The 14,555-nt window shown below is 42.2% G+C and overlaps 1 protein-coding gene across 2 annotated transcripts in view; it reads left to right on the forward strand.

Moving 5' to 3' along the window:
* Window positions 1-14,555, forward strand: part of DPP4 (dipeptidyl peptidase 4) — a 79,582-nt gene that overhangs the window by 10,376 nt on the left and 54,651 nt on the right. For both annotated transcript variants that reach the window (XM_013051995.2, XM_004743951.3), the window contains exons 3-5: window positions 12,547-12,642; window positions 13,040-13,131; window positions 14,470-14,550. In XM_013051995.2, coding sequence (XP_012907449.1) covers window positions 12,547-12,642; window positions 13,040-13,131; window positions 14,470-14,550 — 269 coding nt within the window. The remainder of the gene's footprint in view (window positions 1-12,546; window positions 12,643-13,039; window positions 13,132-14,469; window positions 14,551-14,555) is intronic.

A 14,555-nucleotide genomic window follows, 5' to 3' on the forward strand; every position in this document is an offset into this window, starting at 1 on the left:
CAGAACTCCTCAAAGAGCTTTGTCTTATCTCTGTCTACAGTTCCTCTTCCCATTCTCTCTTAAACCCACTAGAATGAGGCTGACCCCCACCCCGCCACTGAAACAGCTCAGTTCTCCTCAAGCTCCCTAACCTGTGTGTGGCTAAGTTCAAAGCCCAGTTCTCTCTCTGTGACTCACTGTCCTGTCACTTGGTCTTCCTTCCTTTCCCCCTCCCTCTGGGTTTCTACTCTTCTCCTGGTGTTCCTTTTACCTCACTGCATGCCCCCCCTCCCCATTCTCCTTAGAAGTTTCTCTTCACATCTGACTTCTAACCTTGAACCCAGCAGGGCTGCACTCTGGAACTTCTTCCTTCCTTCTTCCTTCCTTCCACTGGGTGATCTCAGGGAATCCCATGGCCTTAAACACTATCTATAACCCGACAAAGCCCCAATCATCAGACCAGACCTCTTTCCAAAACTCTACATGTATATCTGAGCAGGCATCTCCATTTGGATGTTACTGGCATCTCAAAGCAACATCTCCCCAAAGTCCTGTCAAACCTATTCCTCCCTTATGGCACCTTGTCTCAGCACATAGCAATGCCGTTTCTCTAGTTGCCAAGCCCAAGATCCGTGAAGCTTTTCTCAATTCCACAGACTCATTTATATTCAATATCCAGTTGGTCAGCAAAATCCCATCACTTCTGTTCGCATGTTCTTTGAAAATTTGACCATATCTCACCACCTCCATTGCAACGCCCCAGTCCCAGGTGCCCATCACCTTTTCCTTGAATTCTTGCAAAAAACCTCCCAATTTCCTTAAGCTTCCACAGTGTGTTCTCACCACAACAGGAAGGTGACCAAGGGGACCAGAATTCTAAAATGACTCCCCAGGGATGCCTGAATGCTTCAGTTGATTAAGTGGTTAAGCGTCTGACTTCAGCTCAGGTCATGATCTCAGGTTCCTGGGATCATACCCCAACACTGGACTTCATGCTTCACAAGGAGTCTGCTTGCCCCTCTCCCTCTGCCCCTCCCCCTGCTCATGCGCGCTCGTGCTCTCTCTCTCTCTCTCTCAAATAAACAAATAAAATCTTTAAAATAAAATAAAATAAAATGACTCTCCAAATTTCCTCCTTTCCCCCACGTACAAGCTATGAGATCATGGATATGATGGATTTAATTATGGTCATTAGGTTGTGTTCTGTGACACAGTCCACTTCAAGAAAGGGAGATTACCTACATGGGCCCGACTTGATCACATGAGCCTTAAAAAAAAAAAAAAAAAAAAGTAGAGTTTTTCTGGCTGCTCACAGAAGGGGTAGTCAGAGATTTTTGAGGCACAAAAAAGATTTTTCACACCATTGCTGATTTGGAGGGGCCCATGTGACAAGGGATGTGAGAGGCCTCTCCGAAGTGATAGCAGACTTTGGCTGGTAGCCAGCAAGGAAACAGTGACATCGCTCCTACAACCGTGCAAAACTGAATTCTGCCAACAACCTGCATGAGCTGGGAAGCAGCTTCCCCCTCACCATACCCTTCCCACCCCCACCCCCAAACCTGGAGCCTCCAAATGAGGGTGAGGGCTCAGTGTGGCCAAAGCCTGGATTTCTGCCTTGGGAGACCCTGGGCGGGGAAGCCAGCCATGCCAGGCTACAAGTCCCACCCACTGAACTCTGAGCTAATAGGAGGTGTTGTATTAAACTACTGTGTGTGTGTCATTTGTGAAGCAGCAACAGAAAACTGATACAGTGACCACTTTGAAACAGAGGTCTGATCACATTTTTCTCTGCTCCGAAGCATTCGATGACTCCCCATCTTTCAGAGCAAAAACCACAATCCCCACAAGGGCCTAAAAGGCCCCTGTGACCTGACCCTCCTCGCTGCTCCTCTGAGTTCCTCCCCTGCTCCTTCCTCATCATTGTTCACCCATCCGGCCTCTCAGGTTCCAAACCTGCAGATATTCTGCCAGGATCCCTCTTCCCTGGGACTGTCTGTTGCTTACCCCCTTACCTCCTTCAGGTCTCTGCTAAAATACCACCTTATGCTTAGGGCCTCGCCTCACCAAATTACTGAATACAGCCCTCTCTCCAAACCTGACACTCCTTTCCCCCCTCCTAGCTTTACTTTCTCCACGGCACCTATGACCACCTAACCTATGGCATTAGGTACTTAGACTTTGTTCCTGTACCTCCCACCGTTGGAATGTAGGCTTCCTGGGAGTAAAAGGTTTCTTGTTTTGTTCATGTTTTCCATATTTTGTGTCTCTAGGGCCCAAGAATATTTTTTGATTAACATTTTAATGTTGCCCGAATCTGATTAAAATAATTATATTCATAAATATGGAGTCAAGTCACCCATTTGTCTAGTACTTCCTGTGTGTAGAGTCCAATGCTGGCTGCTGTCTAATGAAGATAAAATAAGTCATCCTTCCAGCTAGCTTACAACTTGTCTAGTTAAGACATGATTGTCCAGATTAAATATTCAAATAATGATATAAAATTACCTGATTAATTGGCCAAACATATTGTCCAGAAAATAAACCCCCATAAAGACCAGGAAGGAGAAATGGGTGTGTTGTAAGTAGCGAGGGCTAGACCCAGAGACATGAGGAGGAACAGTGACAAGATGAAGACCACAGATGTGGATTGGCGATTTCAGACTTTGCTGATAAGATAAACACAGGCAGAGAAATGAGGAGATGGCAGCACAGTCAGATAAACCTTTTGTTCTGATCGCTGCACCCTGTGTCTGCTTAAGGGCAGGGCAGAGGGAGCAGCAAAAAGACACTGGATCCTGAGGGAGGAGAAAAGAAAACATGTCCCTTAGGATGAAGAAGACGAGGATTGGAGGCGCAGGTTGGGCCCACTTCTACCTCCAAGTGTCGAGGAAAGGGTGGAGGCGTGGTGGGAGGGGCATGGCACAGACGCGGGGAACGTGGTGGGGAAGAAGCTCCTCAGGGTGGCTTTCGCTGTAAAGGAAATATCATTGTATCTTTTTATTGGATGACTTCATACTCATGAAAATGGTCACTGAAGGGCCCAAGTTATTCAGGATTGTGTTATGTCTTACATCTGGAAACCATGAAAAGAAAGGAAGAAAAGAAATTTATTGAAGTTCCTACCTTTGGAAGAGAGAGTGGGGGTGGTCCAACCTCCTTTCCAGGAAGTCACAAAGTTGCCTTTTTTTTTTTTTTTTAAGATTTATTTATTCATTTTAGGGAGGTGGGGAGGGGTAGGAGAGGGACAGAGATTCCTCAGGCAGACTCCCTGCTGAGCATGGAGCCAGACTCAGGGCTAGGTCCCATGACCCTGAGATCATGACCTGAGCCTGAAATAAGAATCAGACGCTAAACCAACTGAGCTCCGTGGACACCTCACAAAGTGGCCATTTTTAATAACGGTCTGGAGAGAAAACACTGGGGTTTTCTAAAAAATAAATGGTACCCCTTAGATTTTGCAGCACTAGGACCAATGATGTTCTGATACAACCTACCAACCCCACAAGTCCAAATGATACCCCCAACCCATCTGTCTGGATTCATTGTGAACATTGATTTTGAACACTTCCCTAATGCCTAATGTATCCACAGCAGTTCACAGAAACTGCCTGGACAGCTTCTACCATGTGCAGCAACCCTCCCAAACACTCGGGTTGATTAGAAGAGTGGTTGTAACCACAGGGTTCTGAGCAATGCTGCTTCTTCAGGTGTAGCTTCTTGGGGCTTAGTAGTCACGGACTTGAGTTTGCTTACCCTCTAGGCCTGTCTGCACCTCAGTTTCCTTACTTGTAAAACTGAGATGAGAATAACTTACTAAGTGTACAATGCCTGGAACAACCCAGCACCCCGGAATAAGTCTGTAGTTATGATTCTTTATGTATTTTTAACTTTTTTGTTCCTTTAACAGTCCAGAGACTAGCACTCTAATTACACTTGTCTCACACTCTTGAAAGTTTTGCCTGAAGAATTCTGGGAAGGGCAATTTTTGTGGCAGTTTTGTTTTCCATTGAGCATCTTTCCTCGTATCCTAGAAGACAAGCACTTATCACAGAGTCACCTTGTTGATTATGCCCATAAATCTTTCTGAAAAGTTCTTCAGCGATTCAGTATTAGAGCTTGCAGCATCACCAAAGGCTGATGTCCTTTAATCGGTTTTTCTTTCTAGCACAAACTAGTCATTCTCGGTTTACATGGTAACACCTTTTTTTGATGTCCCACTACAACTACTTCTAAGTATTTTTCAAGGGAAAACAGCCCTTTGCTACAAGGGCTGAATGTTTCATGGGCTTGTGAATCATTTATCCACGTAGTTCATAGGTTTTCACCTTTCACCTCTTTCTCGTCACTTGGGATTACACTGGCTTAATGTCAGTCAACATCTTGGGACGTAAAAGCCTTTATAAATATGAATGTCGGCCATTATCCTACCTGTCTTATTTATTCCCAGAAAAATCCTAACAGGGAGAGAGGAAGTGACTATAGATAATAAACAAACAAATAAATAAATAAATCCCTTTCCATTTCAAAGAGGAATAAAGCCACTCAGATGTTCTGTTTGGTTCAGGCTTCCGGTGTGGGCTATACTTCCTGACTCATTCCTGGGGTCAAGGCAGAGTGAGTAGGGCAGTGTAAGCTGGGTGTAGACCAGGAAGTCCCTCTGACCTTGCACTTCTTGCACAGTGGCTGCAAATCTTTTCACCTCGTCCTGAATTTTGCAGCATGAATATTCTGCCCACTTTTGCTTTTCTGCATATATATTGGAGTCTTATGCTGATGTTCTTACTGTTTCAAGGCAATTAGAGTTTCAACCTCAATCTTTCAAAATCAATCTTGGGAGCAGTTATGTTTTGTATTTTTGTTTCTTACAATTCCTGAGGAATGTCTACCCGGTGTCATCAAAGAAAAGCTAAGTGTGGCCACTGTTGTTTCTAAATAAAGTTTTATTGGAACATAGCCATGTCCATTCAATTACATGTTGTCTGTGGCTATTTTCAAGCTACAGGCAGACTAGAGTAGTTGCAACAAAGATGCATAACCCACAAAACCTGAAACATTTACGGTCCGGCTCCTTAAGGAGAGGTTGCCAAACCAAGGTCTAGATATTGGATATTTGGAGCCAGAGAAGACCATATTTGATAGGCAAAATGTGTAAGTTTTTATATTGCTAAATTATGGTGGTGTGAAAAAATACAGAAACCACACTCGGTTTCTCGGAAGAGGGATTTAATATAAAAAGCGGTTGCACAGGGGTGCCTGGGTGGCTCAGTGAGTTAAGTCTCTGCCTTCGGGACAGGTCATGATCTTGGGGTCCTGGGATCGAGCCCCGCATCAGGCTCTCTGCTCAGCGGGGAGCCTGCTTCCCCCACTCTCTCTATCTGCCTCTCTGTCTACTTGTGATCTCTGTCAAATAAATAAACAAAATCTTAAAAAAAAAAAAAAGGCGGTTGCACAGAGTAGAGAGCAGAAGAGAAATTCTGAAGTAACTCAGAGACAGAAGCTGCAGCAATGGCTTATCTTTGGGGTTGGGAACAAAGATGAAGGACACAGAGCGTCTGGGCTCAAAAAACTGAGGGGTGTGAGGCACCCAGCTGCTTTTGCCACCACTGGGAGGCATGATGAGGAAGGTTTGGGTACTCCAAAGGAGCTAGAGGCTGAGCCAGGTGCTACTTCTGGGCACATGCTAAATGGATCAGCAGGAGGAACAAAGTTCTTTTTCTTCTACTGGCCAGTCCTCTAACTAGACCTGCCTGACCAGTGCACTGCTCTTCCTACTACCACAGTCACTTGGAGTTCACAGTGTTGGTATTTGGAACCATGTTCCTGTTTGTGTTCCTGTGCTAGTAGTATCTGTTTTTTATTTTTTCTTTCAACAAATACTTAGGAATCATCTTTATATGCTGAGCACTGTTCTAAGCTGTGGTGTTATAATAGTAAATGAAACCAAACACAACAAAATTAGTGCCCCTGTGGAGTTTACATTCAATCAAATGAGGCAAGCAGTAAACAAGATAAAGTAAAATATAGATAGATAGTATCACTGTTAAGGGGGAAAAAAATATATATATATATGTATATATATATATGTGTGTGTGTGTATGTATGAATAAAGTAAGAAGGGTTCTAGAGAATGCCATGGGGGGATCAGGTCTCAAAAAAAGACCTGGAGATGGTAAGGAAAAATAAGCCTTGGGCATATTCAAGGTCAAGAACTTTCCAGAAGTAGGATACAGAAAACTCAAAGTCCCTGAGGCAGCAGTGGGAGGAATGTGTCTAGTGAACAGCCCGAAGGCCATTATGGAAAGAGAGGAGAGATACAAGGGGAAGAGGAGGAGGTGAGCCTAGAGTTGTGACAGACAGCCTTCTACTCTGTTGTTCCATTTATCCCAAACTGTTGCTGTTCTGGGAGATATGCATGGTACCATTTGGTTGGCCTTTCAAAGTAGACTTTTGGGAAAGACAGCAGAGTGATTCTGTCTCTAACAAAAGTTTGGTCATCTGACACTCTGACCTTACAAGTAAGTGCATGGAGGAAGCAGTCCCAGGCTCCCTGGGCTCCAGCTTTGCAGGCATGCATTTATCAGGCGTCATCACTTGATGGACATGGGGTGGTCCTCTTCTTGAGGTGAATCTGGCAATCGTGATTATGGTCTAATGCCTCCTGCGTTGATAATCAGAAAAACATCCCTCCTCATAAATCCTATCTAAGTCCACCAAGTTCAGCGTTTTCGCTCCATGCTACGAACTGCTGATGCCCGCTGAGGATGGGAGGGAGGGCATGAGACCCGTTCAAGGGAGAGAGTGCCACTCACTGGCACTGAGCAAATGACTAGACTGTGCTTATCCTAGATGTTTTCTCAGCGTGATGTTCCTATGCTCTCTTATTAGGATCATTTGGGATATGAACAACCTGAAACTTGTTGTTTTAATCATTATTTTATTGCAAATCAATCTTAATCTCAACATTCCTGCTCAGTACTTGAGAGGAGAGACTCCTCTGTTCATGTTTGTAACCTGATTGCCTAGCACACGCTTGGAACAAAACAACAATAAATAGTGTGACATATCAGGCGCCTGGGTGGCTCAGTGGGTTAAGCCGCTGCCTTCAGCTCAGGTCATGATCTCAGAGTCCTGGGATCGAGTCCCACATCAGGCTCTCTGCTCAGCAGAGAGCCTGCTTCCCTCTCTCTCTCTCTGCCTGCCTCTCCATCTACTTGTGATTTCTCTCTGTCAAATAAATAAATAAATAAAATCTTTAAAAAAAAAAAATAGTGTGACATATCTGGAGAGCTTTCTGAATTCTATGTCCTAAGCTAAGCATTTTACATCCTTTATCCCACTTAACTGTGGCAAGTCCCCATAGTCTACGTAATGCTATATTCTGGTTTTATAGATGAAAAAGTTGAAGTTTTGAAAGATTCAGGAATTTTCCCAAGGCTTCACTGCAAGAATTAGACCTAGGCTGAAATCCAGACTCTCTGATTTCAAAGCCACCAGGGACCCAACACTTTATTGGTATTTGTTGGATCAATTCAGATGGGTGGTAGCCTGCCCACATACGCTACTGGGCGATACAGGGTACGTAGTGTCTTCCAGTCAATTTCTTCTTCTGCCTTCTTGATTTTGCTTCTTCTGTCCCCATGTCAAGGCTGCTATTTTGCTGTGGCAAATTCTGAAGCAACACACATTTCATTTCTTTAGCATCAGTACAAAATGTTAACTAATTACCATATGGAAACCAAGAGCTCTATAACCAGATATCTTTTTTCTGTGTTTAACAACTTAATAAGTTTATGAGCCATAAAGAGCACATTTCTTTTTAGTGGCATTTCATTAGCTACTTATTTACCAAAACAATTTATTTTTGTGAAGTAGAAATATTACATATCCCAGCCCAACACAGACAAAAAAGTGTATCATTGGGCTGCCTGGGCAGCTCAGTTGGTTAAGCGACTGCCTTCGGCTCCGGTCATGATCCCAGAGTCCCAGGATTGAGTCCCACATTGGGCTCCTAGCTCTATGGGGAATCTGCTTCTCCCTCTGACCTTCTTGTATTTCATGCTCTCTCTCACTCTCTCTCTCTCAAATAAATAAATAAAATATTCTTTAAAAAAAGATTATTATTAATGTATACAAAATAGTCAAAATATTCTGCAATCATAAGGTAACAAGTGGTCAAGGCAAGACGATTCCACGAAACTACACTACGTCCTTAATTGGATCTTACTATTTTGGAAATACTTTTATTCAGAAATTATTTTGATCCTACAAAAAGAAGGCTTTGAGATCCCATACACTTTGATAAGAATCTATTATTAGGTTGAATCATTTTAAATACTGCTATTCTACCATTTTTAACTGAAAAAAAATGACATTTTCAGATGGTCCAACCCAATAGCTGTTCTCAACAGAAAAGTAAAATCTAAAGTTGTTAACATTTTTTTTTCTTTTTTGATTTTGAAATTCAAGAAGACAGGAATCTAAGAGTTACTATAAAAGCTGATGGGTAACATATGATTAACTGCTTTACTTGGCGAGCACAATGCTTTGAACCGATAAGTCAAATGAACGACATGTCCCAGGCCCACCAGGAAAACCACACGAGCAGCCAAAGACCTTCATCTGTTGCCACAGCAGTGCCCTGTCAGTGAGCAAGGAGACAAGGGGAAAGAAACATGAGCGTGTCCTGTAAGTGTTTGACAGAATAGGTTGTAACTTGGCAACAAACTAGGAACTTGCTAAAGGTCAAAACCTGGACTTGGCACTCAACGTTTTACAGAGCTCGCTTATCTAGATGTTTCAAACGTATCTTCCAGTGTGCACTGCTTATCAAATGGCAAGGCAAAAAACAAGGAACATTTGTTGCTTGGTTTGCTCCAATTCAGCAGCGTTGTTCTGGGACTGGGTAGCCAGGATATGGAAGGGAGCTCGCGGGGTCATCGTTGAGTGGGTGCGCGAGCCTGACACAAACCAGAGGCACCCCGGGGTCTTCACAGATGTCCTGGGCCGTAGCAGGAGTGTAGTAGCACCAGTGTTGATATCTGGTACATCAACGGATGGAATAAAATTATCCTGGGCTCATTACAAGCAAACATGGTAGGAGCCCAAATATGGTAGACTTGATGGGTCTGTGAACACTATGGTCTGAGGAGAGAATGAGCTCAGCCTTGTCTGAGATGGGGGAGAGATTAAGTGCTCAGTGAATCATCATGAATGTGAAGGGTGGTGCCATGGGCAGCAGGTGACGTCACAGGGAATTTTGCCTCAATGATTTTAATAGTCCAGATTTTAGTGTGTTATCCTAATAGTCCAGATTTAAGTGTGTTATCCTAAAAAGCCAGGGTGAATACCCTTACATGAGATAGCGTTTAAAGGAGATAACAATGTATGTTATCTGTTATAAGTACTCGGTTAATTCTCTCCTTACAAAATCAAGAGGCAGTGGGAGATGTTCTAAGTTGATATGTCTGTTTTATTAGAGATACATGTTTTATTAGAGATACATACATTTAGAGAACATTAGATTGTTCAGGCAATGCTGCATTTAAAAAAACACCATAGACTGTGTGGCTTAAACAACAAGTGTTTTTATCTCACAGTTTTGGAGTCTGGGAAGTCTCAGTCACTGGCAGATTATGTGTCTGGCATCTAGTGAGGGCCAGTTTCCTGTGTCCTCGCACGGAAAGGACAAGAGATCCTTCTGGGCACTAATTCATAAGGGTAATAATTTCATTTATGAGTGCTCTACCTCCATGACCTAATCACCTCCCAAAAGCCCCATCTCCTAATACCATCAGATTGTGGGTTAGGATTTCAACATATGAATTTTGGAGGACATAAACATTTAGGTCATTGCAATGAAGTGTGTTTGCATGTGTATGTGTAAATTTTCAATATCAATAGGTCTATCCAGACATTGATATCAGCAGGTGATACAGGACTATGAATGTCTATAACCATTTATATCTTGAGTTGTACTAATTTTGGAATGTCTTTTGTGTCCATTTTAGACAATAGCTCTTGATAACATCTTGATATTATATATAGATAGATAGATAGATATCTACAACAGTATTTTTCAAATAGTACTTACTGTTCAGTGCATCAAAGAACAATTAGATGAATATGAACAACTAAGGGTATTTAGTGAATAAATCTACAGATATGTAGAGTTTCAAATATTTTCTGTAGCATAGGGCTTGACAATTGGCAAGTTCAAGGGCTGGTTTTACCCATTTGCTCTATCTCTGCTAACAAATAGAAATATCTTTCTAATTTTCTGGGGTGAAATGCAGGCCTGAATGGAAAAAAAAAAAACAGGTTGGGTTTTTTTTGTTTTGTTTTGTCTTCAACTTATTTAGCAAACTAGGCTTAAACAAAATCAATAACATGTAACAATTTATCTACTGAAGCTGAAAGTTTTATAGGCAGAACCAAGGCTATTTATCAGATAAGATCCAAAGAAATAAAATCTTGAGAACATCTCCTGAAAGAGCATTTCCTGTGAGAGAATCACCTTTCTACAGACCGTAAAAAATTAACAAGAGAAGCTGCTATTGACTTTTCAATCTCTGAAAGAGTAAGAACAGTTCTTGAAAACTTACGATGGTGCTGCTTTTATGTGCGTATGTTTGCAAGTAGGTGGAAAGAATATAGTATATGGAAGATCTTTCTAGGCTGCTTGTCACCAGTGGGGGTTCTGTGATTGGGGAATCACGCTGGCCTCATCAGCCTTGGAGGATGATATCCCATGTCATCAACAAAAGCTGTGTGTACCTACTATAGCATAGAACTGGGCTAGGTACTAAGTTGATGAAAAAGAAACAACCAACCATCCCAAGACCCTTTCTTCAATGAATAGATAGCCTAGCTCAGTCCACCACAGTGGTAGGCATGGAAAAATAGCTATCACCAGAAGTTCTTAATTAGAAAAACCAAATGAGTAGTCTGGGGGCAAAAGTCAGAGAAGGCAGCACTGACGTCTTGATGAGAGAAGAGGGAGCTGGCAGGTGGAGGACTGTGACAGCCCGGAAGCAGTTGGAGATGCTGCAGGGGAGAGGCTTAGGACAAGGAGCAAAGTCAGAAAAGCCAAAAAAGAGGGCTTACTGGGTCCAGTAGGCAATCAGTGTGAGTGGGTTAGAGGGTTCGTACATGAAGTGAGTGTAAATGAGCCTGGAGAGTCTCATGCCAGACTGTGGAGGCCATGCATGCGGCGCTGAGGAGTTGGAATCTTTCTGTAGGCAATGGTGAATCAGGGGAGGCTTTTGAGGAAAAGGTCACCGGGATGAAAGTGGCATTTTGGAAAAATCTTTCCAGGGGTTGTACAGTGGAGGGATTGGACTGGGGAAAGACTAAGGGCAAGATACCCAGAGGAACGATGTCATAGGAAGAATCAAACGGGGTTAACCAGATATCGGTGGTAGTAAAAGAGAGGAAGACATCAGAAATGATTTTCAGACTTTGAATATGGATTTCTGGTAACAGAATCTAAAACTACACAAATTCGCTAAGGAAAAGTATTTTGGAAGGAAGGCGTTAATTTAGATACGGGAAGTCTAGGGTTAATATGGGGCAAGTCAACTAAGAAGGGCCAAGTCAGCACTAGAAATATGAGTTTGAGGTGTGAAAGGCTAAGGTAATGAGTATAGGTTTTGTCATGAATTTAAATGGAAAATACGCCTGAAGCCCAAGAAGTCTCATTCTCTGGAGTCCTGTAGGAGGAAAAATGAAGGGAGACAAGAGCAAAAAGCTGAAGATTGCATATTAGGGCATTTCTGCCTTGGAGGTCAATAGAGAAAAATAAAGAGATAGAAAATGAATGATCAGAGGTTAGAAGGAGAAGTGAGGTGTCACTGAGTCCATGGGAGGGTTTCATGAAACCCTCCCCCAAATGCAAGGAAAGGTCACCATAGAAACAAAGATCAATGCATTAGACAATCACCTTGTCTTAAAGGTCCATGCAAAGCAAGAGTGTGGAAAGGCACCTTCAGGCCTCTAAAAAAGACAGCCTAGCCTTGTGCCATCTACTACATGACCACCGATAGCTACTGACCAGGAATGTGTCTAGTCAAATTGGGACATGCTGTAATCAGAGACAACATACTGGATTTCAAAGAAGTAGTATAAAAACAAAGAATGTGAAAGATCTTTTTAATAAAATTTAAATATTGATTCCATGTTGAAATGATAATATTTTGAATATATTGGGCTAAATAAAATATGCTACTAAAATTATTTTCACCTTACCAATCTTTGCATATGGCTACTAGAAAATGGACTCACGTCATATTTCCCTTGGATTTGGGGGATCTAGACCTTCATGAGGAAGTTCACTAACGTGGGCACTAATACAGCTCAGGGAGACACACCACTCACTTGTGCTCTAACAATTAAGTGGATTTCCACTCCATCCATCCAGCCTGAAATCCTTCAGAATGTGTTTTGCATTTTGTGAGTGTAATTCCTATAGTTTGCGACCAGTGTGTTTTGCAGTGATCCATTTGTTTATTTTATCCCAAACTTAGGTTATTACATCTTACTGAACATTTGGCTCTTTTCTTTAATCAACAGATGATGCTACAGCTGACAGTCGCAGAACTTACACTCTAACTGATTATTTAAAAAATACTTTTAGGATGAAATTCTATTCCTTGAGTTGGATTTCAGGTAAGAACTTTTCTGGGGGAGGGGACAGATTTTTAAGCCTGTGCTCTTTCTAATTAGGTTGTGGGAGACTTTTGTGGCCCTGAGAAGATACCCTTGTTTTGTTAAGCCATATGGGAAAATATTTTTCTCTATTTACAGGTACAAAGGAAAATAAACCTATAGTTCTTTGTTACGGGCTATGAAAACTTAAAAGTGAATTGAAACTTTGACAATAATGATGGAAAAATGGATGCATACTAGTGTAATATTCATCACTTAATGTTTTTCCAACTTCAAAATGCTTATTTAGTACTAGTGTGAGCTTAAACCTTCAGTTTTTTTTTTCTGTTTCATTTTTAGCTTATGGAGATTTTTAATTGCAACTTGAAATACTGATCCAGCCATTTTCTTTCTTTAGATCAGGAGTACCTCTACAAACAAGAAAATAATATCTTGCTATTCAATGCTGAATACGGAAACAGCTCCATTTTCTTGGAAAACAGTACATTTGTATGTTTGATTGCATAATTCATTTATACTTTAAGGAAATTCTGAGGATTTTTTTTTTTCATAACCTTTCAAATCATGAGTACTATCATTTCTCATCCTGTTGAACTCTCTCTGCAGCATATGGCACAGTGGATCTTTCTCTCCTTCTTGGAATGCTCCCTGCCTTGGCTACCTTTTAGTCTCCCTTGACGATTCCTCCTCCTCTGCCCATACTCCTAAGCGTAAGTGCCCATCAGGGCTCTGTCTTCCCTTGCTGGCCTCTCTCCACAGTTTGCCTGCTCTCCTTCAGTGAATTTCATGCCCTTCCCCAGCAAGGGGGCTCTCCTGTCTGGCCTTGACTCTCGAATGCACATTTTCAACACTAACCTTCTGCCAAGATCAAAGTCTCTATTTCTCATAGCTGGCTTGCTCCTGCCCACCCTTGACCTGCAGGTATTTTAAGCTCAGTATCCCAAGCTCAACTCATTATTTCCCCTTCACTCTGCTCTCAAGCTGAAAGCACCTTATTCCTTTTCCTGAGCTCCCAATCTTGGTAAATTATGCTCCCCTCCAAGTCACGTAGGCTAAAAAGTGAAATTCTACTTCCTGAATCCTCAGAATCTTCCTTGATTCCTCTGCCATCCCTTGTATTTGGCCATTTAACAAACCCTATCACTTCTTTCTCTACAATGTCGTGTCCCTCGGATTCCTATCTCCACCATAGAGCCCTGGCTCAAGGCCTTTTTAATCTGTGTTAGTACTCCAGTCTTGTGTCCCTGTCTCCATTCCGTAGATGAGACCATTGCATTGCCCAAGGCCAGGGCTGATGCAGACCCTCTCATCTCATGTCTGCCACCATGTCCCAGAGCATCTCTGTAAAGAGAGATAAGACTCTATCACATCCATGTATAAAAAGCGGCTTAGAGTTCCACTTCTTATATTTGAGGCCCTGCTGCTTTTCTAATTCTATGTCTTCTTTTATATGTTGTCTGATGTACCCTATACTGTACTCAGTTTACACCAAACCTCTGGGCACTCTTAACATGCATGCTCTCTCCTACATTTGGTTTTTTGCTCATGCTCTTCCCCCTGCTGGGAAATTTCTCTCTCTCTTCCTGATCCTTACCCTCATGGCGGTCTTCCCTTGGTTAGATTAAATTCTTCCCTGCCTGGTTCTCTAACCCTGATCACCATACACCTTGCATCATGATCATTTGTGGGGGGGATTGTGCCATTTCTAAGAGCTCCCAAGGCATGAGCTACATGTCTGTCTAGAACTATACCCTCTATGTAGTAAGTGCTCAGTAATGATTGTTAAGTGCAATTGTTCAATTGTTCTTTTTTCAACTTGTTTGACAGGAGGAATTTGAACATACTATAAATGATTATTTGGTATCTCCTGATGGACAGTTTATTCTCTTAGAGTACAACTATATGAAGGTAAA

Source organism: Mustela putorius, unplaced genomic scaffold (genome assembly GCF_011764305.1).
Source record: "Mustela putorius furo isolate JIRA1106 unplaced genomic scaffold, ASM1176430v1.1 tig00003869_pilon_pilon_pilon, whole genome shotgun sequence".
Classification (NCBI taxonomy): Eukaryota; Metazoa; Chordata; class Mammalia; order Carnivora; family Mustelidae; genus Mustela; species Mustela putorius.